This window comes from Octopus sinensis, linkage group LG14, assembly GCF_006345805.1.
Source record: "Octopus sinensis linkage group LG14, ASM634580v1, whole genome shotgun sequence".
NCBI classification, from domain to species: domain Eukaryota; kingdom Metazoa; phylum Mollusca; class Cephalopoda; order Octopoda; family Octopodidae; genus Octopus; species Octopus sinensis.
The window spans coordinates 47,650,597-47,677,564 of NC_043010.1; the positions used below are offsets into that span (position 1 = coordinate 47,650,597).

At 34.8% G+C, this 26,968-nt stretch overlaps 2 protein-coding genes across 4 annotated transcripts in view; one reads left to right on the forward strand and one right to left on the reverse strand.

Moving 5' to 3' along the window:
• Nucleotides 1-10,509, forward strand: part of LOC115219266 — a 132,696-nt gene extending 122,187 nt beyond the window's left edge. For 2 of the 3 annotated variants that reach the window (XM_029789421.2, XM_036508999.1), the window contains 4 exons: nt 1,966-2,100; nt 3,568-3,704; nt 6,177-6,368; nt 10,129-10,509. In XM_029789421.2, the coding sequence (XP_029645281.1) occupies nt 1,966-2,100; nt 3,568-3,704; nt 6,177-6,368; nt 10,129-10,198 (534 nt within the window). In that variant the 3' untranslated portion in view covers nt 10,199-10,509. The remainder of the gene's footprint in view (nt 1-1,965; nt 2,101-3,567; nt 3,705-6,176; nt 6,369-10,128) is intronic. The other variant, XM_036508998.1, reaches the window with a different exon arrangement.
• Nucleotides 10,510-12,451: 1,942 nt separating this feature from the next.
• The window catches only part of LOC115219339 (cilia- and flagella-associated protein 43-like), a 106,811-nt gene continuing 92,294 nt past the window's right edge, over nt 12,452-26,968 (reverse strand). Inside the window, exons 36-41 of the mRNA XM_036509001.1 lie at nt 26,282-26,441; nt 24,915-24,988; nt 23,661-23,751; nt 20,173-20,253; nt 15,876-16,029; nt 12,452-12,734 (exon numbers count right to left, since the gene is read on the reverse strand). Of these exons, the coding sequence (XP_036364894.1) occupies nt 12,580-12,734; nt 15,876-16,029; nt 20,173-20,253; nt 23,661-23,751; nt 24,915-24,988; nt 26,282-26,441 (715 nt within the window). The 3' untranslated portion in view covers nt 12,452-12,579. The remainder of the gene's footprint in view (nt 12,735-15,875; nt 16,030-20,172; nt 20,254-23,660; nt 23,752-24,914; nt 24,989-26,281; nt 26,442-26,968) is intronic.

A 26,968-nucleotide genomic window follows, 5' to 3' on the forward strand; every position in this document is an offset into this window, starting at 1 on the left:
TCCTTCTTCTTCTTCTTCTTCTCCTTCTCCTTCTCCTTCCTCCCTCTCCTCCTTATTCTCCTCTTCCTTCTTCTCCTCCTTCTCCTTCTTTTACTTCTCCTCCCCTCCCCCTCCCCCTCCTCCTCTTCTTCCTTCTTCTCCTCCTCCTCATTCTTCTTCTTCTTCTCCTTCTTCTTCTCCATCTTCTCCTTCTAATTCTAACCAGGACTCATGCCATTAGCCACAAAGAATAATCTCTGATTCGAGCCTACTCTAAGCTACTAAGAATGCGTGTGGCAACTTGAAGATCCACCACACTCGATTGACTGGCAGTTGCACGGGCGGGAGAGCTACGTTGTTATCCTCATTCCGTAAACAGTGGCTTTTAATGGGTGGAGAGCTGAACCATCCTGGTGTACAGAGGATTCGCAATCTAGACTAGGGTCTGAAAGTTTACCACACCATAGTGGGTTACACCATGCTTCCTCTGCTTTTTGGCAGAAGTAGGAAGAAAGACCACAAACACAGTCTTCTCTTTTGCACACTGCATCTAATTCCTCTTATGCCTAGTTTTTCTCTCAATACACTAACTCTCTGTCGCACATGTACACTTATATTAAACATCCAGCTGAGCATACAAACCTTATTCCTCTCTAGCCTTTGCTTGTCCTTGACATTCAAGGCCCATATCTCACTACCATATAGAATTGGTGTTTGTATACAGGCATCATACAATCTTCCTTTCACTTGGAGAGAGAAACCTTTGGTTGCCAACAGAGGTAAAACTCCCTGAATTTTCTCCATCCTATTTTTATCCTAGCTATCACATTCTCTGTACATCCTTCTCCACTACTAATTTGGTCCCCTAAGGTGCAGAAATTATTCCACTGCACCTTGTGTGCCCCTAGCTTTCTCTGGGTACAACCAATGGAATTCCTGCTTACATCTTTCCTACTAATCAGGCAGAGTCACTTACCTGAAGAGGATAAAGCTCTGTGTGTCTTCTTGCTAACTAAAACCTTAGTGTTTGTTAAATTAACCTTAATTCCCTTAAATTCCAGGTTTTGCTTCCACTCTTGGAATTTCTTTTCTAGATCTGATATGAGGGCAAGATCATCAGTATATAGTAGTTCCCAGGAGTTGCCAGTCTTGAATTCCTCTATTATGGCTTAGAGGACAATGATGAAAAGGAGGGGAAAACATATATATATATATATGTAGTCATTTCAAATAAACAAAAAATTCAAATAAATGGATAAAAAACGAAAATAATAAAAACAATAAACAGGAGGACATGCACAAGAAGCATATTAGCTGCTTGATGCTCAGTGAACGGGGAGAGTTTAATGTTTCAAGCATAACTCTTCGTCTGAGAAAGGGAAAAGTTCAAAGAAGGAGGAGAAAAAGAAATTTCCAACTGGCCAAGTGTAGTTATATATACACCCAAATACATAGTGATTGATCCATCTTCACAGATGATTGCCATCTCCTTGTGCTTCCTTACTGTCAATGGCATTTCTGACTTTCCATTCATGACCTCTCAGATGACTATTCAGTCCCATTGCAAATCTGCATGGTTTTGAGAAGCATAGGTAACAGACAAACGTTGTAACTCACGGTGTGCTTCCAACTGGTTTTGTCTGCATCCATCACTATTCTTTCATCGCCCTAGGACTTTTAATAGATGGAATGACAAATGAAGTTACCGTGAAGTGACATCTGTACCTCATTGGATTATAGTGATAAATGCTTGTACAACACAAGTACCACTCAGAGCCTCTCTGATTAGTACCAAGTGGTAGGCTGAAGCAAAATGACCAGTAATCTCATGCAACTGCACACATACACACATATATACATGTACATACACACACATACGCATACACATTATTTATCAATCTCTTTATCTATCTGTTTGTTGTTTATCTCTGTCAAATGTAAAACTTATTTATTCACATTTTTAATAATTAATCATGTATTATCCAGTTGTGGTTATCATGCATCCAATTCACAAAACATTCCAAGGCATTCCAGCTTCCAGACTTTGGCTTTGTAAAGTCAATATCTATCAAAGTTAGTCATCAAGCTAATGGTGTGGCACTATTCTTTGAAAGAGAAAAGGTGAGTCACATTTTATTTATTATTCATCAGTTTATTGTATTATTCTAGATATTGGCAGATCTTAAGTTTTCTATTTAGTACCTAACTCAGCTATTTAGCTTAACAAGGAATACCGTAAATCCTCGAGTATAATCCGCATTTTTTTCCCAAAATTTAAAGGTCAAAATCCCTAGTGCATATTATACACGAGGTTAAAAATGAAAATTGTTTTCTAAGCAATGTTCGAGTACCAGTTTCAGGCATCCACTAATGATGTGTCATACCATTTCACCCCTCTCACTACACATTCTGCATTTGTTGCTATCGGTAACATTGTCTATTTGGCACTTCATATAGTCAGTCCCTAACGCTTGTTCCTGAGCTGTGCATATGAGTGCTTTTGTCTCTGTCTTTAAGTCACTCCTCCTCATCCATAGCCTCTGGCCCTTGTATCTGTCTTGACATTCACATCTCTTGCAAACTGACCGTACATTTTCTTTTCCTTCCATGCTTTTTCTTCTTTTTTGTACATTTCTTGTTTAGATTTTTCTTTCATTTCACAATTTTCAGTTTTGATGACGCTGGCCTTCTTCATGTGTTTCAACAGTGGCTCATTGACATTTTTTATATACCACCTTAAGCTGTTTTCCTCTGCTTCGATACAGTCTTGGCAATTGATCAAACCTCTCCCACCCTTTCTTCTGGACAAGTACAGCCTGTGTACTGTCAACACTTTTCTGTTCTTGGTATCCATTTTCTTCATTTCTCTCTTTTGCCATTTTATAATTCCAGCTCCATACTTAAGTGATGCTCTCACCCACATATTAACTGCTTGGATTTTATTCCATCCAGTCAATTTTGAGCACAGTACTAACCTCAGTCTTAGGAAATACTCCATCCTTAGTTGCACTTTCATTTCCTTTTCCATTATCTCATTGAACTCTTGTACACCAAAATATTTGTATCCTTCTGTTTCGATTTTGTTTACTCAAGTCTTTATTCAGTAATTCTACCTCTTTTTAGGTAGATTATTCCACACATTATTCTACAGATTATTTAGGTAGATTATTCCACACATCTTGAATCCGAATTTCATTCTAATATCAGTACTAAAACAGTGGACCATGTTCATCAAGGAATTCACTTGTGTCTCATTTTTTCCATACAGTTTCAAATCATCCATGAAGAAGAGGTGGCTAATTGTTTTGGGATTTTTCCTTTAGCTGGTACCCCAAGTTCATTTTCATAAGTACCAAGGTCAGGAGTATCATGCAGAGAACAAAAAGCAATGGAGATAGGCTATCACCCTGGAAAATCCCCCTTCTGATACCTAGGGTGCCCAAGCTTTTAACATAAGATGTCAGTTCAGTTTTCCATCTTACCATACTCCTCTTCAGGAAACACATTGCATTCCTCACAATTCCAAACAGATCTAAGCACTTGATGAGCCACAAATGTGGAATCATATTATCATTTATTATTTTCCAGAAATTTGCTATTGAGGTGAATCTACAGGATTCTCTGGTAGAGGTTACAAACCATGTGACAAAGGATAAATCCAGTATGACCAGAAATTCAAGCACTGCACTCTGGAATGTTATAAGTGTCATTGACCAGGTGGGAAAGTAAGTAAAACTTCTTCTTCTTCTTCTTCTTCTTCTTCTTCTTCTTCTTCTTCTTCTTCTCCTCCTCCTCCTCCTCCTCCTCCTCCTCCTGCTGTTGCTGCTTCTGTGGCCTCTGCTTCTTGAAGCTGACTGCTCTTATACCACAATCACTTAAGCACTATTCATACATTCATCTCTCTTCCTCACACCTTCCCTCTATCCTGTCCCTCACACATTTCCACACCCTAACTGCAAATATACACCAAGGACAGTGATCCTCTGCAATTCCTTCTGTGCATGTGCTTTTCATGTAGCTGTCAGTTCGGGATCATTCCAATAGAAATATTAGTTTCAAATTTATGCACAAGGTCAGCAATTTTGGGGAGGGGTTAAGTCAATTATATCGCCCCCCCCACACACACACACACAAAAAAAAATAATAAAAGGCTATGTCGACCTCAATGGAATTTGAACTCATGATGTAAAGACAGACTAAATACCACTAAGTATTCTGTCCAGTGTGCTTATGATTTTGTCAGCTTGCCACCCTGTTCCAAAAGAAATATTAACTGTGTCGATCTCATTGATCTTAGGAAGACCTGTGAAGACTGTGGGAAAATTTGTTGTCAACTCCACTACTTCCACATGATCGCAAAGAAAAAATCTCTTCAGTGTTGCATCAACAATTTGTGATCTGACACCATTGTTTTGAAATAGAATATTCTCCTCTCAAGATACCCAGTTGGTCATGTATAACAGAAACAGAATCATGTTTATATCTCCATGCATATTCAGGCATCTGTTTCAGTCGCTTTGCCCTAGTTTCATCTGATTCAGTTGCTTGTCTTTATCTCTGCCATTGTGCCTTTGCTGCTAAATTATCTTTATCAGTCGTTTATTATATATAAATGAAAGCTCATTAAAAACTATCTTGTTAAGCGTGCTAGAAATAGCACCAATCACATGGTTATTATTGTAAGGCTTATAGCATTCCAAGTAGACATAGCAACAAAATCACATATCATTTAAAAAAAAAAATTATACCAGTATATTAAAGACTTTTCATTTTATCAAAAATATTCATTTAACAAACTCCAGAAACTGCTAATATTCTGGAAATGGTGCCTCATGTCAAAGTTATATAGCAATTATTAAATTATCGTTAATGAAAATAGAGGCAAACAAGAATGAGAGACTGTTGCAAATAAAAATGTAAAATGTGGCTTGCAACAAATTAATAGTGCTTATTATTAAACATTAAAATCTTCTCCGCTGTGAATGCAATGAATATTTAAATTCAAGAATGCCGTGAATGCAATGAATATTTGAATTTGTGAGAATTTGAAGTTTTAAAAATTCAATAAACTTCAGAAATTGAAATTAAAGGCAATTTCTTAGAACATCTGTATATATATAAGGCAAGATGTGTGTGTGTGTGTGTATGTGATTGTAGTTTATGCACATCCACAAATTAGCACACATGTCGCTCAAATTTTAGGAGGACATTTGTCACAATCCTAGCTGTATTTTCGTCAAATTATTTTCCCCCGAGGTACCTGCGAATAGCGGTAAATAATTTTTAGCCATAACTTCTAAATTTTTACAGCGATGAAACCTACCATTGTTTACAAAGCAAACATGAGTTAAGTCGCCTCCTAGCGACGGTGTAAAGAGAGGGAGGGAGGGAAGGAGAGAGAGAGAGATAGCAGATTTTTAAAATTTCGTCTTTTTACTGGCAATAACAGACAGACAGGTGTTGTTATGTAAGTATGTGTGAATGACTTCAGTCACACATACACACACGAGCATTTATGCAATAGGTGTATGTTCATATATGTTTCTCGATTTTTTTCCACTCATCGATTGTTTTTTCTTTTTGTTTTCATGTAACCCCACTTCGTCCATGGGTTAAGAACCCTTCCAGCAAGGAAAATAGAACGCCCAAAAGGGCCCCCCGATCCTCTGTGTGAGAAATGGTTATGTTCAGATCACAACTAAGATTATATATATGGGCAACAGACACACACACACAAACGTATACGTACATACACCTATTGTATACACTTTTTTCATAGTGCTTTTTTCATAGCGTTTTTCAGATGGCCAGATAACTGAAGAGATGGTGGTGTGGATTTCCACCTCGGCATCCGAAACTCAGAATTTTATCTTGGCTACCGAGTAATTGTCACATTTTTTACAGATATATATATATTATATATATATATATTCATTACAGATATAGGGTGAAAGATAATTAATTTAATAAAATCAACAAATTTCACCTTATTCAGTAAAAACCATATTCAGTAAAAACTTATACAAAAAGTTTTTTTTATATATAATTATAACAATACAGGTTTTGCAAAACCCTTATTGTTATAATTATATATATATATATATATATATTATATATGATGACTTTCCACATAGATATAATATGTTCATTTTTTTAAAGAAAGTAACTAAGAATAATTGTTTGTTTTCAATGTTTAGTCTCCATATTAGCCTGGATGGTCAAAATAGTGTGGATATGGGCTATAAAAAAAACACTGGCTGGTTTCAGAACAACGTTAATGATTTTTCCATGAGCATCACTATTGGAGGATTGTCTGAAGACTACCAAGAATCCAGTAAGAAATCAAAAACATTACATGGGAGTATATCATCTGTGCTTATTGAAAATGCGTAAGTATAACAGAGTTTAAACCTTTTGATACCAACCTGCCTAAGACTACCACAAACCCTATGTTTTCAAGTGATTTAAATAAAAAAAAATGCCTGGCAAAACTTCATGTTAATTTACATCCTAGATACCAGCTTAACTATTATTACAAACCTTGCTCTATTTTCAAAATTAATTGAAACAAAGGCAGTGTATTTTAACAGAAATATACTAACAAAAGAGTTGAACAAGGAATTCTCAAACTACTCTGTTTTCTTTAGCTATTCTTTAGCAGCCAAGCTTTATAATGTTAACCTGGGAAACAGAGTGTATAATGTACATAGGAACACAAGTATATGTGTATGTTGCATGTGTGTTTGTTTTGAAAATTTGTAGATTACATAAATCATTAAAATGTGGAATGGATGCTGAAAATGAAAGAAAACAAATTTGAAAAATGAAACACACACACACATGCATACATATGTACACTACCGTCAGAAATTAATTAGCACCCTTGATTTGCTCTTCACTCAAGGTATGTGCTGTCACCTAGTGGCCATATCTCGAACTATTGCTTTGTTGCGAGTTCACTGTTGCGCAGAACGATGACGTAACTTTGTTTGCAGAGCAGTTTGAGAGTCTACAGCCTTATGATGTTGACATAGCAGTGCAACAACAACTTGAAGTGCGGATGCAGACAAACTTCCTTTGTTTAATAGATATAGGTAGCGCCTCGCAAGGACCGAAATCACACCATACTAAGTTTTCTCATCGCGTAAGACGTTTTGAACAGCTCATAGGTTAATTGATTTAACCTATTTAATGTAGAAATTTGAGAAGTGCTAATTAATTTCTGACGCAAGTGTATATATATATATATATGTGTGTGTGTGTGTATATACATATATTCTCTCCCTCTTTATTTCCTTGTGTTCCTTTCTGTTGAAGAATGTAGGCTCGAAACATAAAAGACATTCTCACCTTCCCAAGCGTTAAACTAATACACCTGTTTATTGTTTATACACCTGTCTTCGTCTTTTGATTTTCTGTAAATTTCAACTATATATATATATATATATATATATATATATATATATATAATATTATAGGCATAGGCATGGCCGTGTGGTTAGAAGCTTGTTTCCTAAACACATGTAGTCCCGCTGCGTGGAATCTTGGGCAAGTGTCTTCTACTATAGCCTTGGGCCGACCAAAGCCTTGTGAATGGATTTGATAGACGAAAACTGAAAGAAGCCATTATATATATATCAATCAATACAGAGCAAATAATTCATGAGAAAATATTCACGAAGATATCATTGACTCTATTATTATCTAGTGTAACCCATTAGCAATCGATGCTAGATGTGTCAAAATCTATTCAATTTGATGGCCAAATATTTTCATTAATTTTAACTAAACACTTTGAAACTTCGGATATTGGTAGAATGTATGACACAGAATAGGGATTGCTCTTAATGTTTTTAACAAAATTTTGTATTTTAGAAGTTATTTCGTGTTAAACTTATCGTATTTAGTTAATATTAACCAATCAATGATGTGTATTCAGCTGAAGAAAATTAGTGCTGCTGTATTATATACATGTATATATATGTATATTATATATATATATGTATATATTAAATAATATTTATATCATCATCATCGTTTAACGTCCATTCTCCATGCTAGCATGGGTTGGACGGTTCGACCGGGGATCTGGGAAGCCAGAAGGCTGCACCAGGCTCCAGTCTTATCTTGCAATGTTTCTACAGCTGGATGCCCTTCCTAACGCCATATATATATATATATATAATATATATATTAAATATATTTCTACTATATATACTAGCATGGAAAGCGGATATTAACCCTTTAGTGTTCACATTATTCTACCAAAATTAATGCTTTTTTATCCACATTGTTTTGAACTAATCATGCATTATCTTGTAGCTATGAGATTTTGATGAGGTAGCTGTTAATTTTTAAAACGATATTGTAGGGTTGGTGTGAGAGACCAGATCTGGCCAGTTTGAACATAAAACAGGCAGAATACTTTTGGCCAGATATGGTCGGTTTAAATGCTAAAGAGTTAAATGATGATGATGATGATGATATATATATATATATATGTATGTATATATTATATATATATGTATGTATATATTATATATAGACACTTGTGAAGACCTGTTGAGGCAAGTGAAAACCAAAACAAATCAAAATAGATGAACATCAATGGAATTTGTATCTTTGTGGTACCAGTGCTGGTGGCACGTGGCACGCAAGAAAACCATCCGAACGTGGCCGTAGCCAGTACCGCATCGACTGGCCTCCGTGCTGTGGGCACGTAACAAACACCATCCGATCGTGGCCGTTTGCCAGCCTCATCTGGCACCTGTGTCGGTGGCACATAAAAACACCATCCGAGCGTGGCCGTCTGCCAGCCTCGTCTGGCACCTGTGTCGGTGGCACATAAAAAACACCATCCGAGCGTGGCCGTTTGCCAGCCTCGTCTGGCACCTGTGTCGGTGGCACATAAAATCACCCACTACACTCTCGGAGTGGTTGGCGTTAGGAAGGGCATCCAGCTGTAGAAACACTGCCAGATCTGACTGGACTGGTGCAGCTTTCGGGCTCCCCAGACCCCAGTTGAACCGTCCAACCCATGCTAGCATGGAAAGCGGACGTTAAATGATGATGATGATGATGATGATGATGATATGTATGTATATATTATATATATAAATATTTATATATTATATATATATGTATATATTATATGTGTATATTATATATTGGGTTGGCAACTAAGTTCCCGCCGTTTTTTTTTAATTTAAATTTTTTAAAAAGTGGGATAACGAGTAAAAATTTTATCCCTAATTTTATGGTTATAGAACTTAGCTGTTCTTTCTAGTGTGTTGAATCCCACAAGTAGATTCCTTGTGTGTTTAAATGTACACTGTATTTTATGACTAATACATAGTCTTTGGACTAAATTTTTACACGTTAGGCCACTGGAAATGATAATTTTAATTAATTTCCATTTCCCTTTGATATAATTAGGTATTCAAAGTTTTTGGATAATTTTCGGTTTTTAAAAGTTGGCATTTTTTTATTGCCGGTGAAGGGCTGTGTCTGCGCAGTAGATTTTGAAGAAAATAGGATGTATAAACAAGAGGCACATAGTTTGATCGCCTCGTGTTTATATATTTAATCTAAGGTGTACCTGTTGAAGACGATTTCACCTAGCTGGTAAAAGTTATTTACTTGCTAAACAAAAATCAGAAACAAATTGGTCCAGGAAACTAGATGGTGAAATGTTTTTATTTTCTCATTTCGTTCCTGTCGAATTTTATCCCTAATTTTGTGGTTATAGAACCTAGCTGTTCTTTCTAGCATGTTGAATTCCACGAGTGGATTCCTTATGTGTTTAAATGTACACTTTATTTTATGACATATATATATATATATATATATATTATGTATATATATATATATGTATATATATTATAATATATATATATATATATATATATATATATATATATATATATATATATAATATATATATATATATTATATTATGTATATATATATTATATATATGTATAATATATATATATAATATATATATATATATTATATGTATATACATATTATATATGTGTATATATATATTATATATACATGTATATATGCATATACACACACATACACAAGCACATACATACACTCACACACATATATATGTAAAATTTTTTGTTTTTTGTTTTGCAGATTGCTTGATTTGAGAAGACTTGGAATTTCTAATCAAATAGATGTTTGCAGTAAACCTATTGGAGCCTAATCATGCCAGTTGTTTTTTTGCTGCTGCTCACAACAACTACTACTTCTACTACCACTACCACTACCACTACCACTACTACTACTACTACTACTACTACTACTACTGTTATTATACAATCTTCCATTCATCAACAGCTTCTCGAGACTGATCTACAGGAAAACTTTGATAGATAAACCGACAAAAATATGTTTAACTTGTGACCAGAAATTAAAACTAGTGAATCTAGAAATTCTTCTGTCTCTGTTTATGATTTCATCCCTCGTCTATTCCATCTGTCCTTTAGTCAAAGCTTTACACACACACACTGACTAATATATATATATATATATATATATATGTATATATATATATATATATATATATATATATATATATATATATATATATATATATATATATATGCACATACACGTACATATATTGCCAAAGAAGCAGACTCTGTATGAGATATGAGTGCTGAACCTGCTAGAAATAACAACTGAATCTCCGTCAGATTTCATTCTGCCATTTTAAAAAAAAAGAACTGAAATGTTGGATATTGTATTTCTTGATATACCATATTTGTAAAACAAAAGACAAGATGGTCCTGGTTGGAACACCCCTGATCATAGATCAGTTGAATCAACGTTGGAATTGGGGAAAACAAAAACAGCATTAAATATATTGACATTCTTGAACTTCAAAAATGGTGTATTTGTTGTAATTTAACTTCTTTCTCATGCTTCCTTTAACAGACACCTGTCTGTATGTGGCTCTGAAGCAAAACGATCTACTGTTAACTACCATTGATGTATCATTTTCTAACAACAAATGAATTTAATAAAAGAATATGTTATCAATGAAGTGGGTTTACATGTCATGACATAATTTCACACACACACACACACATATCTGCTTATTCCATTATCATAATTCAGTATGTAGTCTCAGTTGCTGCTGTGTATTAGTTCAAAATACATATTAAAATTGAGAATTATGGAAATATTATTTGTAGACTTATGGTATAACAAAACAGGTAATTGGAAATTTTTTGGTATTCTTTATTTCACCATTACACATGTTTCATTTGCTAATAGGAATTATTAGAAATTCTTCAGACAGAGAAACTAAATTTTTAAATATCAATGATGATGATGATGATGATGATGATGTTAGAAGAAGAAGAAGAAGAAGAAGAAGAAGAATATTATTATTATCATTATTATTTAATTTCTCCATCTGAAGAATTTCTAATAGGAAATTCCTTACATATCTATCTAACATGTAAAATTTTATAATTCCTATTAGCAAGTGAAACATGTGTAATGGTGGATAACTAATACCAAAAAATTTCCCATTTTCTGTTTTATTACACATACATACATACATACATACATAATTACATACACACACATACATATATATAGAGAGAGGAGAGAATTCACAAAAAAACAAAAGACGAAGACAGGTGGTGTAGACAACAAACAGATGTATTAGTTTAACACTAGGTAAGTGAAAATGTCTTTAATGTTTCAAGCCTATGCTCTTCCACAGAAAGGAACACAGAAAGAAACAAGGAGAGAAAATAAAACGAATATATATATAAATATAATTAAGGGTTATATATATATATATATATATATATATTCTCTTTACTCTCTCTTTACTCTTTTACTTGTTTCAGTCATTTGACTGTGGCCATGCTGGAGCACCGCCTTTTAGTCGAAAAAATTGACCCAAGGACATATTCTTTGTAAGCCTAGTACTTATTCTATCAGTCTCTTTTGCTGAACTGCTAAGTTACAGGTACGTAAACACACCAGCATCGGTTGTCAAGCAATGTTTGGGGGAGGGAGACAAACACATACACGCAAACATGTGCACACACATACATACATATATATATATATATATATTATATATATATATATATATATATATATATATACGATGGGCTTCTTTCAGTTTCCGTCTACCAAATCCACTCAACAAGGCTTTGGTCTGCCCGAGGCTATAGTAGAAGACACTTGCCCAAGGTGCCACGCAGTGGGATTGAACCCAGAACCATGTGGTTGGTAAGCAAGCTACTTACCACACAGCTACTCCTGCGCCTATTTGATAATTATATATTTTCCTTAAAGTAATATCCGTACCAGGGCATTAGAATAGCACTATACTGTAGCAAACAGTCTTCACACAGTATGCTTGGATGGAAGGATTGGTTAATTAAATATGCTACAAGCTCATTAGAAGAAACTCAACCAAAGCATTATATATCAACATCATTTTTATATAAGTTTTTATTGTATAGATAAATATTCAAATTGTCAACACAAATTCCACCAGCTAATTGTATTTTTATGGTAATTTTTATTCAAAGATTTTTTTTGTTTTTCTCAATCTCAAATCAAAGCTGGGAATGTTCTTCTTCGCAGACGTTCAACTTCTTGGCGTAACGTGGTCAGTTCCGCTGCTTGTTTCTTGGCTCTGCTGATCAACTTCTTGCGGTGACATATGTTGAAGTATTTCACTCTCTCGTATGTTCCCGGAGTTTCCTCTGTAGTAAAATAAATATATAATAGATATATTAAACACACACACACATATATATATATATATATATATACTGTAAATCCTCGAGTATAATCCGCATTTTTTTCCCAAAATTTAAAGGTCAAAATCCCTAGTGCATATTATACACAAGGTTAAAATGAAAATTATTTTCTAAGCAATGTTCGAGTCTCTATTTGCTGTCCGGCAATGTTTATTCAAACGCATTTTGTGATGTCAGGCACAAAAATACCTTAAGCTAAGCCTGAAAGCAATGAAGTCATAAAAGAATCATCCATAACTTGCAGTAAGCAACATTTATTAAACGCTATTACTGTTATTTCTTTATTTTCTGCAAACAAAATGCACAAAAAAGCTACATGTTTGCATTATGTTATATATACAATAATAATAAAGTACGTTACTGTAGACATTTTTACAAACCAAGGACGTTATATAGACCTCCTTGACTCAAGTTAGAGAAGGGGTGCGTATTATACACAAGGTTTAGGTTTTTCAGGAATTGAAACCACAATCTTGTAATCATGAGTGCAACACCCTTACCACTAGGCCATGTGCCCTCTGCCTACATACGTATATATAGCTAAATGCTCAATGAGCACTTGCAGAACCTTGTAGGGATTGGTGTGTATGTGTGTGCCTTTGACTGTGTATGTGTTTGACTGGGGGAGGGTGTGTGTGTGTGTGATTGTGTGTGTAACTACTTCCTTACCATAGTTTCTTGTAATATTCAGTTATTTGGACTCAACAAGCTTTAGCAAACTCTTGTCATAATTGTTAAATCAAAAGGCAAGACTTGTCTGTTGTCTCAACAAGAACAGTTCTTTGAAGACCACTGGGTCGTTATTTCTGGATACAACATTACACATCCAATGGAGTTTGTTGTCATTATTTCTTTCTAGTTTTTAGTTCTCGTGGTTTGCAATCATGTAACATAGCACTACACACATGCATCTATACACATAAGCCTCTACACATATAAGCATCTACAAATGTAAGCATCTACACACATAACCCCTACACACATAAGCATCCACATATGTAAGCATCTACACACATAAGCACTATACACATGCATCTATACACATAAGCATCTACACATATAAGCATCTACAAATGTAAGCATCTACACACATAAGCCCTATACACATGCATCTATACACATAAGCATCTACACATATAAGCATCTATACACATAAGCACTATACACATGCATCTATACACATAAGCATCTACACATATAAGCATCCACATATGTAAGCATTTACACACATAAGCACTATACACATAATCATCTATACATATAAGCATCTATACACATAAGTATTGTACACATATCCATCAACACAAAGGCGTCTAAGCACTACACACAAGCATATACACTTGTCAACATCTACACACATAAGCATCTACAAATGTAAGCATTTTACATATAAACATCTACACATTATATATGCATTAACAAATGAAAGCATCTACACATATAAGCAATACATCACTATATATATATGTCGTATAATCTAGTCATTACCTGGAAAAAAAATTTCTTTGTTGCTAGCAGAGGCTCCCTAAACATTTTCCACCTTGTTCTTACATAAGTTACTATGCTTTCCAAACACCCATCATTACTATTAATTAAGTCATCTAACAGACACCTTGTGGTTGGGAAGCAAGCTTCTTACCACACAGCCATGTCTGCGCCTGGTGTTACAATATCATTATAAACTGCTACAAGGGCAAAAAAGGACCATCTAGAGTAGTGGTCCTTAACCATTTTTTACCTATGGATTCCTTTGATTACTATTTTATTTGGGTGGCCTTTCATTGCTATATAATGTTTTAAAAAAAAACAATTTAATTTTTATAATTATATTTTAAGAATAATAAATCTCTGAACGAGGTATAAACAGCATCCACCCTTAGTGGTTAGCCACATTTAAGTGGCAAATATACTTCACATTGTCGTGCAGCTACTGTTTATACATCGTTCAGAGATATATTATTGCTTGTTTACACTTTTGCGAGATCAGTGACTTTTCGTCACTGGAAAAAGGATATATGTATTTGCATTGGGACCCCTTCGCATCAAAAACCGGTGATTGTCATGCGCTGACGACGGATAAATACCCAGAAACCCGGGTCCGTGCATATCACATCAGGTTGAAGATGGGAAGGATGGCTTTCCTTTGCAAATACTGATAGGGTACAGAAAGTGTGTCAATAGCCAGCTGAAGTAGATATTCTCCTGGGGCTACAAGCTACAGTAGCCTCTGCCCTTAGTGGTTAGTCACATTTAAGTGGCAATATACTTCACATTGTCGTGCAGCTACTGTTTATACATCGTTCAGAGATATATTATTGCTTGTTTACACTTTTGCGAGATCAGTGACTTTTCGTCACTGGAAAAAGGATATATGTATTTGCATTGGGACCCCTTCGCATCAAAAACCGGTGATTGTCATGCGCTGACGACGGATAAATACCCAGAAACCCGGGTCCGTGCATATCACATCAGGTTGAAGATGGGAAGGATGGCTTTCCTTTGCAAATACTGATAGGGTACAGAAAGTGTGTCAATAGCCAGCTGAAGTAGATATTCTCCTGGGGCTACAAGCTACAGTAGCCTCTGCCCTTAGTGGTTAGTCACATTTAAGTGGCAAATATACTTCACATTTTATTAAGAATTATATTTAAAAAATTTGTTAACATATTTTGTGTGTTGTAGAAGTATAACCAGTTTATTGCACATAAATTTTAACTACGAAATCTTACATGGACCCCCAAAGGTCATAAGGACCCTGGTTGAGGACCACTATTCTAGAGAGATGAAACTACAGAGGTATCAAACTGAACTGTTAGATTGTCTCATGAAGACCAGAGTTTTAGGAACAGGATAAGCCTTGATGAAATTCAGTCCTACTTTGTGCCAGGAAAAGGTTCCATTGATGCCTGACTAAAGGGACAACTACAAGAGATGTACTTTGATTATAATTGCAACAAGTTTCAGGTTGTCACCGCTGCTCATTGTCTGTGTTTTATTACTTTACAGTATTAATCTTCTCACATGTATCCTGAACAATTTGCCGTTTGAACAAAAATAATAAGATAATGAATGATACCAACTCACGACAGACATTAGCGATATGTCTCCGATCATTTACTTGAACATTAATGATTTTGATCTGTTTAGCTAATTTCTCATTTTCCTTCTTCTTTGCCTTTATGTTCATTTTTAGCTTGTTAATATCGTCTTCGATTTTCGACTGTTTTTTTTCATGTATCTGGAAGAAGTATTAAAATAAAGTAAGAATAGAAAAATTAAAAAAAGCACTGAAATGGTAATGGAAAGAATCTTTTATCATTTTATAGGTGCAGGAGTGGCTGTGTGGTAAGTAGCTTGCTTACCAACCACATGGTTCTGGGTTCAATCCCACTACGTGACACCTTGAGCAAGTGTCTACTACTATGGCCTCGGGTCGACCAAAGCCTTGTGAGTGGATTTGGTAGACAGAAACTGAAAGAAAGCTGTCGTATATATATCTATATATATATGTGTGTGTGTGTTTGTGTGTCTGTGATCCCCAACATTGCTTGACAATCGATGCTGGTGTGTTTACGTCCTGGTAACTTAGCAGTTCGGCAAAAGAGGCCAATAGAATAAGTACTAGGCTTACAAAAAATAAGTCCTGGGGTCGATTTCCTCGACTAAAGGCGGTGCTCCAGCATGGCCACAGTCAAACGACTGAAACAAGTAAAAGAGTATTTACTTGTTTCGGTCATTGGTTTTGCAGCCATGCTGGGGTACCACCTTGAAAGGTTTTGTCAAATAAATCATGCTCAGTACGTATCTTCAAGTCTGATACTTATTCTGTCAGTGTCTTTTGCTGAACTGCTAAGTTACAGGGATGTAAACAAACCAATACCAGTCGTCAAATGCTAGATGGGAGACAAACACACATATACATAAATACACACACATGTATATATATGATGAACTTCCACACAGTTTCTCTGTACCAAATTCACTCACAAAGCATTGATCAATCCAGGGTTATATTATAAAACATTTGTCCAGGTGAACTTGCAGTGGGACTGAACCCAGAACCACATGGTTGCAAAGTGAGTTTCTTAACAACACAGCCATGCCTGCACCTCAAAATTTCTTTCGCATCATTTTACAATAATGTTAATAACTCTTTTACTCTTTTATGTGTTTCAGTCATTTGACTGAGGCCATGCTGGAGCACCGCCTTTAGTCGAGCAAATTGACCCCAGGACTTATTCTTTGTAAGCCTAGTACTTATTCTATCGGTCTGTTTTGCCAAACCACTATGTTACGGGGATGTAAACACACCAGCATTGGTTGTCAAGTGATGCTGAAGGAATAAACAGACACACAAACATATACAAACACATACACATATATATATACATATATATGACAGGCTTCTTTCAGTTTCCATCTACCAAATCCACTCACAAGGCTTTGGTCGGCCCAAGGCTATAGTAGAAGACACTTGCTCAAGGTGCCACGCAGTGGGACTGAACCTGAAACCATGTGGTTTGTAAGCAAGCTACTTACCACACAGCCACTCCTACGCCTATACATTGATTGTTGCTGGTGTTGTTGTTTAGACACCAAGTCAGCTCTGATCAAGTAGACTTATGATCAAAAGCTTTCCATGCATGACCATCTCATCATTTGTGTATATCTAGGATTACACTGTTCAATGTGTTCTTTTTTTCTTTTCAATATAGTTGGGTGTAATATGAGAGTAGAGGCGCTATGGCCCAGTGGTTAGGGCAGTGGACTCGCAGTCGAAGGATCACGGTTTCGATTCCCAGACTGGGCGTTGTGTGCGTTTATTGAGCAAAAACACCTAAAAATCTCCACGAGGCTCTGGCAGGGGGTGGTGGCGACCCCTGTTGTACTCTTTCGCCCCAACTTTCTCTAACTCTCTCTTCCTGTTTCTTGAGTAACGCTGTGATGGACTGGCGTCCCGTCCAGCTGTGGAGGTGGGGGGACACATATGCCACAGAAACCAGGAAACCGGGCCTATGAGTCTGGTTAGGCTTGAAAAGGGCGACATTTATTGTTGTTTTTTTATCGGAGTATGACAGAGAGAGAGAAAGAAAGAAAGAAAGAGAGAGGTTAGATTGTTGTTTCTAAGCAGATCTTGCAACCTTTTGAACAGTTTCTCATTGGATTGGTGACAATTATAACAATAGAGAACAATGACAACAATAGAAGAAGTGGTAGTTATGATGGCAGTGGTAGCGGCAGCGGCGGCGGCGGTGGATGTGGTGGTGGTGGTAGTGGAGGCAGTTTTGGTGGTGGGGGTGATGGTAATAATGGTTTTAGTAAGGTGTTCTCTTGATAAATTACATTTCATTTGATATTTACAACAATCAATAAAATAGCACCAACAATTCATCAATAGACAAAATATTTCTCAATGTTGCCAAGTATAGTTAAAAGTAAGTGTTAGCATATTTAATTCAGGAAGCATGAAAGAAATACTAACTTGAAAATAAAATTATGCTCTGCAGGTGTGGCTGCATGGTAAGAAGCTTGCTTCCCAACCACATGGTTCCAGGTTCAACCCCACTGCATGGCACCTTGGGCAAGTGTCAGGTCAACCAAAGCTCTGTGTGTGGGTTTGGTAGATGGAAACTGAAAGTGGCTCATTATATATATATATAAAGAGTCCAGAAGCTGGCTACCTGCATGGTTCTTGGTCTCAAGAATTTGTCTTATGAAGAAAGGCTGAAGATGCTCGACCTTTATTCTCTAGAAAAACGACGACACCGTGGTGATCTCATTCTTGCTCACAACATCATAAGCGGAAAGTGTAACCTCTTGAAAGAGCTGTTCTTCACTCCTGCTCCAGAGCATCGGCTGCGGGGTCACTCCAAAAAGCTCTATCTGCAACGATTTCATCTCAATCAAAGGAGAGGGGCTTTCTCCGTCCAGATTGCAGATCCGTGGAATAAGCTGCCGGACGAGATAGTGAAGATGCCGATGACCACTCAGTTCAAAGTCTCTCTTGACCAGAAATGGCCTGAACTCTTTGCATGAACACCACCCTGTACATAATTCCATGTCCCCCTACATGGCCTTGCTTTTTGCTTTTTGAGCCAAAAAATTAACTTAACTTAACTTAACTTAACTATATATATATATATATACATGAGCAAAACGTCCCCGTCCAATGGATGGTGGTGAGTTGTCAAACATTTAAACCAAATTTTCTCAAAACAACTTGTCCGACCGTCCCATAGGCCTCCCCTTTGAGAAACACTGATTTAACCTAAATTTGAGACACCAGCAAAAGAAGAAATAAAGATAGACTTTTTTTCTATTCCTAAGAAAACTGATTTTATTCACACAAATATGCAACCTCAAGCTGACCAAAGCCTTGTGGGTGGATTTGGTAGACAGAAACGGAAAGAAGCCTGTCGTATATATGTATATATATATATATATATATATATATATATATATATGTATGTGTGTGTATATGTTTGTGTGTCCGTGTTTGTTCCTTCAGCATTGCTTGACAACCAATGCTGGTGTGTTTACATCCCTGTAACATAGCAGGTTGGCAAAAGAGACCAATAGAATAAGTACTAGGCTTACAAAGAATAAGTCCTGGGGTCGATTTGTTTGACTAAGGGCAGTGCTCCAGCATGGCCGCAGTTAAATGACTGAAATAAGTTAAAAAGTAAAGAGAGTATATATGCACACACACACACACACATATACATACACACATCTCTCTCTATCCGCTCAGTCGAAGTCGACTCTCAGTCACTAGTTGGATCAGTGTCCTCCAGTCAGTTCTATCCTGGGCCTCTTCTTTCAGATTGGCTATGTCCATTCCGGTATCACTCTTGATGGTGTCAAGCCAGCGGGTTCTTGGTCGGACATACACACATACATACATACACCAATATTTGTGATGTGCATGCATGTGTGTGCATACACACCCTTGCCCTGACATCATATGACAGTTGTAAATAAGCATCACTGTTGTCTGAGAGAGGATGTTCATTTCCTATCTTCTATAGAAAAACATGTCAGGCCATAAGGAAAACAGTACTTTGCTTGGGAACAGGTGAGGGTTGGCAACAGGAAGAGCATCTGGTCATAGAAAATTTACGTCAACAAATTCCATCCGACCCATGCAAACATGGAAAATTAGATGTTAAAATGATGATGATGATGATGATGATGATGATGACGATGACAATGATGATAATGATGATGAAAAATAAAAGACAAAGTTGATGTTGGTGGAGTTTGAACTCAGGGTACAGTGAGCCAGAATGAATACTGCAAAATATTCTACCCGATGCACTTAATAACCCTACAAACTCACAAACTTCAATATTGTTATAGAAAAGATTTTATGTATACATACAGTCTGAACTCCAACAAGTAATTTTTCCAGTCGGTCAGTTTGTTGAGCATTGTAAACATTATAATTCTCTTCTTCCAAATACTGTTCAGAGGAGAGAGAAAAATAGAAAAGAAAAAAAAATAGGTGAGTTTGTAATCTGAAATTTGTAAATAATGTATAGAAAAAATAATTACAATAGTGAATATGCAAACACGCAAATTCACAAACATTGTCAGTGTATAAAGAGAAATATATATATATATATATATATATATACTGTTGTGTCTGGGGAGAGTCATTTTCTTTTTGTGCTTTTTAATTTAACACACACACCGGTAAAATTTCCACTTATTTCTTATTTTTATTTTCCTAAATTTTCCGTTGCGTCTTGCAACCTTTTCAATAGTCTTGACCCTTTACCGGTGAGTGTGTTAAATTATAAGACACAAAATGAAAATGACTCTCCCCAGATACAACAGAATATGCTTCAACACACGAACTCACATAAAGAATCTTGGAAACCAAATCCAAAATCGAAATATATATATATATATAAATTAGAAAAAAAAACACCTTTTATTAATTCAAAACGAACAATTAAATTACACCATTTAGAAAATTACATATAATAGAAATATCAAAATTAAAATAACAATTATATTATTTTAACAATTGTAGTTTTATTATATATGTTTTTATTATTTAAAATTTTTTTTTGTAATTTACTTAATCATTGATATTTTATTGTCATTTTAATATTTCTATTATATGTAATTTTCTAGATGGTGTAATTTAATTGTTCATTTTGAATTGATAAAAGGTGGGGTTTTTTCCAATTTATATATATATATATATATATTATATTGTGTGAAACTTGATTTAGTATTTCTAAATTGAATTATTTTTCCCTGTAAGTTTGGATTTATATTCCCTCAAATAATAATTATTATAACATATATATATATATATATACGTTATATAATTAGGGTTCAGTAAAATAATTTACTTTACCACACACTGAACTTTTAGAAATAGCAGCCAAAAAATCTTAGCTATTTCTTCTACTATAAGAAAAATCTCCCAGACAATGTATACTCAAAAATAATTCACGTAGGTATGGAGGGAAAAATAACAAAAGATCACATGAACATTAAGATTACTCGAGAACGTACGTTTCTAGATTAGTTGAATTTAAAACTCAACATTTCCTTCGTCAGCTCAAAGATTTCTTAGATTTGGATTTGAGAGCACTAAAAATCGAACATACCCGTCTGATATGAGTAAACCCAGACAAACCATCTTCGACTGCCAGTACCAACAAATTCAAACAGTACGAATGAAGCTTTGCATTCATCCCGCTTCCACCCACGTGAGTTATAGAGTAAACAAATTCCTACAGAGAACTGTAGTTGAAAAACAGGGAGAGAGAATTATATTATTATATATATATATATATATATATATATATATACAGGATGTCACACATCCTGTGACCTCTTCTGTGACTCTCCATCCCATATATCTCCTTCTCTTCTCTCTCTCTCCCTCTCTCTCTCTCTCTATATATATATATATATATATATATAGAGAGAGAGAGAGAGAGAGAGAGAGAGAGGGAGAGCGAGAGAGAGAAGAGAAGAAGATATATGGGATGGAGAGTCACAGAAGAGGTCACAGGATGTGTGACAAAAGATTTCCAGACAAAAGACATAAATTAGTAACAATAATAAATCTGATGTGAAGCGCAAATATACAGTACGTACATTTATTTGACAAAACAAAAAAGAAAATGGCCACTCTGAAATATAACACAAACACACACACACACACACACACGCGCACATACATATATATATATATAATACTTTGCAGTTTTATTATCTTTTAAACAGTTTTAATGTAGTGTTAATCGTAACAAAGTTTTATAATAATAGTTAATTACAAGTATACTTTTATTAGTTCCTATTTAATAAATTTAATGTTACATTATAGCTTGTAAGAGCATGTTGTGTTTTTATTATTAACTTTTAAATTATGAAATAATGTATTTCATTCATAATTATTATATCTTTCATTAAATTAAATTCAATCATGTTTTGTTTGGGAGAGAATTAAAATAAAGCTTTCACTTTCTTTTATTATAGTAGTAATTATGGAAGACTGGTGGGATTATTATTATGTGTATGGACTTAAAGATTGGCCACTATTTAGCGTATAATTTAGTTATTGTAGGTTTACTATTAATACCGATACAGATGTACATAGATTTATGTGTTTCTTGTTGTAGTTTAATTTTAAAGTTAGTAATAATAATAATAATAATAATAATGAATATAATATTGTATAATAGTTGCACCACAACTTGTCAAAAGTGCGTATAAAGTATATGTAATAATGTATATGCTTGTTTAATCCTGCTTACATTTAGATTGAATATTGTTGTACATAGGATAAATGTGTTTTTGGTATGTTTGTCCCCAAACATAACTTCTTTTAGTGCTGTTGACACCACTGCATTGAATGGTACTGCCCAGGTGTCGAAACCATAATGATATCCGTGGAGCAGCTGATGATGGAGGTATGTTGGATTGTTGGTATGGCTGTTTTTGTATATGTGGAATAATATTATAACACATCCTTTTGATATATATATATATATATATATATATATATATACATACGCACACAAGAGGGATACCCAAAAGAAACCTGAATTTTGCAATATTATTTTATTCACTTAGTTTTACATATTTACACCTTTATCGCCTTCAAAGTATTCTCCATTTGAAGCAATGCATCAGTCCAGATGCATTTTTCACTATTCAAAGCAGAGCTTTAACCAAGCAAAACTACCTGTGGAGTCCAAACACTGGTCTTCAGTCCAAGAAATTCCCACCCATGATCAAGGAGCTAGAAGCCTTTGAAACTGGACATCATACTACTGCTGAAATTTCCTAAGTCTTCTAATTTTTTTCAAAGTAAACTTCAGGTAGACATCCATAGGCTTAATATTTCTAATAGAACTTCACTTTTTTCAGACATGACAAAAAATTAAATAGAACAGATAATGATAAACATGCATCACCACTAAACATATGCATAGCCACACAACAATAGCATTACACTAATATACAGGAAGGGAGCTACTCAAGCCCTTAATAGCATTAACCATGAAGCCAAAGAAATAGCTTTTAGACAAGGCATTGAGGACAGGGTGGAGGCTTTAGCAGAAAAGGAGGTCTTTATGATGATTAAAAGCCACAGACTAAACTTTACCTCCAGCCTCAAGTGTTGTCTAATCAACCCTCCAGAATTGGAGATTGGCTTGTGAGCACATTCACCATATAAATGAGACCATCTATAACCTTATCAGTCCATGTACACATAGTTTTTGGTAATTGATGGTAACTGCTACTGGTCTGAATTTGAATATATCAAAGAACAGAAAAAATAACAAGAGAAAATAAAGTGGGTTATAGCGGTTTCATATCTTTCTTGCCACAACTTACCTTTTGTACTTCACGGGTCACTTTCATGAATTTTACTATATTCATCTTTTGTTTTAGATCTTCCATCATCATCATCATTTTTCTGTGTTCCCTGAAAGAAAAATGATTAACAACTCCAAGTATTAAACACTAGAACCATCAAGTTTCAGTAAACTCCTGTCTCATGAAGTTTGCAACAAGGATTCAGTTCCTAGTTGAACAATTTTTTTCTTTTTGTACTCATTATACAAGTAATTTCCAGCCATAAATAAGATGCAAAATCAGTAAAACTTTTATTAGAAACTCAATAAGTGTTCATAAATGGTTACAGTACATTTCCATACTCATTCTTTAAATAAATCTAGCTTTTTGGCAAATTTTATTATCATAGTTATTGGCAGAATTGTTAGCACATCAAACAAAATGCTTTGTGATATTTCTTTCAGCTGTTTACATTCTGAATTCAAATAAGATAATGAGGTGGTAAAAAAATATGCAAAATCTGACTCTCTAGTCAAAATTTTAGAGTTCCATCCCTTTACATTTTCATTTCAAGTCAGATTTGGATCGACTTTCATTTCATTCTTCAACACAAGAACTTGTGTTATGTTGAAAGAAACCATTATTGTAGCAATCTAAGCTTGTCAAGAGATAAAAATTGTAAAGTGTCTCATTGTAATTAGTTTAATTTCACTTTGGGTGCAGAGGCTTTTTGTTTTTCTGGATTCAATGAAATAAATATAGTAGTCTTTATGTACTTAGGTCTTCCTAACACAGTATAGCCAAATGGCTAAGAAGTTTGCTTCATATTCATGAGAGCCCAGGTTTGCTCTCACTGTATAGTATCTTGGGCAAATGTCATTTACCATAAGTTCAAGTGAACCCAAATCTAGGGAATGAAATTGGACAGAAGGAAAACTGTAAAAGCCCTTCAGATAGATTGAAATTGTCAATTAAGTGTCAAATTGATATCGCCTTTAAATTACTTATTACAGAAGGACATGTTCAGTCACTTACACCCTAATTCAATGAGCAGGGGACCCAGTTAATCAAACAGCTGGGCACTTATTATCAGAACTAATAGAGATCCAGCATCCTGCTTTACAATTTTTTTAGCAATTTGCCAAAGTTAGAATCCTTGTTACATGACACATCTAACTCGAACACACCATGAAAGTGTCCAAAACATTTACCATTCCAGTCATCACTCTTATACTACCAACATGTATTCTGAAATCCTTCTTTTAATATAAAGTCTATTATAGTATCACTTACCATTCTTTATGAAATATTTGCTTTTTGAAGTTTTTGCTTTCAACCATACTAGAAATTTTCTGTTCTCCAAGTTCCTGAAATTGCCAAAATATAAAAGACTAATTAGTAAGGTTAATTCTTTGTTTCTGAATTGTCCTATTCTCTGAATTATTTGTCCCAGTTGTCAGTAGATTTATTGTTGAATGAAAACTGAACATGGATGCACTGTATCCATAGTCAAGACATGCAACTCTCAATGGCTTGTTCCACCCAACTGTGTCTTTTTAAAGACCATAGTTTCAAGTTCCCTCATGTAAAGGTCATGATATGAAACTATTCCAATGAAACACATCAATGGTCAAATATATACAATTATTGTAAGTTCAAGATGTTGTCGTTTGAGTGAAGGCACTGTTCAATCCCCAAATTAACTCTTCTTTCAAGGAAGAGAACTAGAGAGAGAGAGAGAGAGAGAGAGAGAGAGAGAGAAAGCAAGAAAGAAAGTAATTAAGTATTTATGTTGAATCAAAATTTAATTTAATATATGTAACAAATCTTTAATATATTTCATTCTGAGAAAGAAATCCTGTTTAAAATACTTTTTGATGTTTTTACTTATTGAATTAAAAAGTAATTTTTTGTTACTTATTAATGATTATTACAATAATTGCTTATTATAATAATGATACTATAATTATTATAATAATTACTTATTAAACCTTACATATAGTGAAACAACATCTGAAATTTTTTTCAGGGTTCTCTTGTGAACTTTGCACCAACATCTGTTCAAAATAGAATGTCCATTCCCAATATAGTTTAACCCTTACAATTATAATCATAAGACTAATGGTTAATGAATTAGTAAAATCCAACTGACTTTTTTCTTCAGAAATGAACTGTTCTTGAAACCTTAAATACTTCCTCTCTCCATGGCAAACTAAGATAACTCCTTTTCCCCCCAAAAGAAAAAAATTTATGAGATCCATACATATACACATTACATATATTACTACAGTATAAACACCAGAAAGTGGAGGCACGTGGCTTAGTGGTTAGGGTGTCAACATCATGATCATAAGATTGTGGTTTCGATTTCTGGACCAGACAATGCGTTGTGTTCTTGAGCAAAACACTTCATTTCACATTGCTCCAGTCCACTCAGCTGGCAAAAATGAGTAACGCTGCGATGGACTGGCGTCCAATCCAGCTGGGGAACACATACACCATTGAAACCGGGAAACTAGGCCCATGAGCCCGGCTAGGTTTTAAAAGGGCACATTTATTTTATTTATTATTATAAACACCAGAAAACACATAGTTACACAAATCATTCATGTTTACATTATCACACAATCATGCAAACTTTGTGCAATTAAAATAAATACCTTAATTTTGGTGTTAAGTTCTTCAATAATGCTGCGGTGTATTAGGACAGCCCCTTGGGAATTATGAATCAGAGCATCATGTTCTAACTCCACTTGTCCCTGCTTTATCAAAAGCTGTATATCAATGTCAATGTGGAATTGTTGTTTGTCTCTCTTCAGTCTACAATGAAACCAAAGTGAACTTCAATTAGGCAATGTTTAGTTCTCAAACAGATGTAAAATCTGAAAAATGGCTGAGGGTCTTTTAAAAAGAACGCTTAACCCTTTGCATGTCCTGTGTGTCATATGTGATATGCAGAATATATTTCCCTGGCTTTCATACATCATATATATGACGATGCATGAAAACACATGTGAGATGTCACTAACTGAGAAACACAACATATTTCTATTAAAAAATGAAATGTGATGTGGGGACCTGTTTCTTCACTATTTTGACTTTGACCCCATTTTTCTCAATTGTTTATTTATCAATATCCTATGGGTTTTCACATGCACCATCAAATATGATACATATTCCCATTTTGTCCTTTATAACTAGAATGATTTCAGACTTATGAAAGGCAAATTTTATATTACTTAAACTTATGAAACAAGGGTTAAGCATCTGAAAACAAGTATATATATTTAGGACAAATTATAAAAAGGCTTTCGACAGTGTCATGGCTTCAAAAGATATTTCTTGAG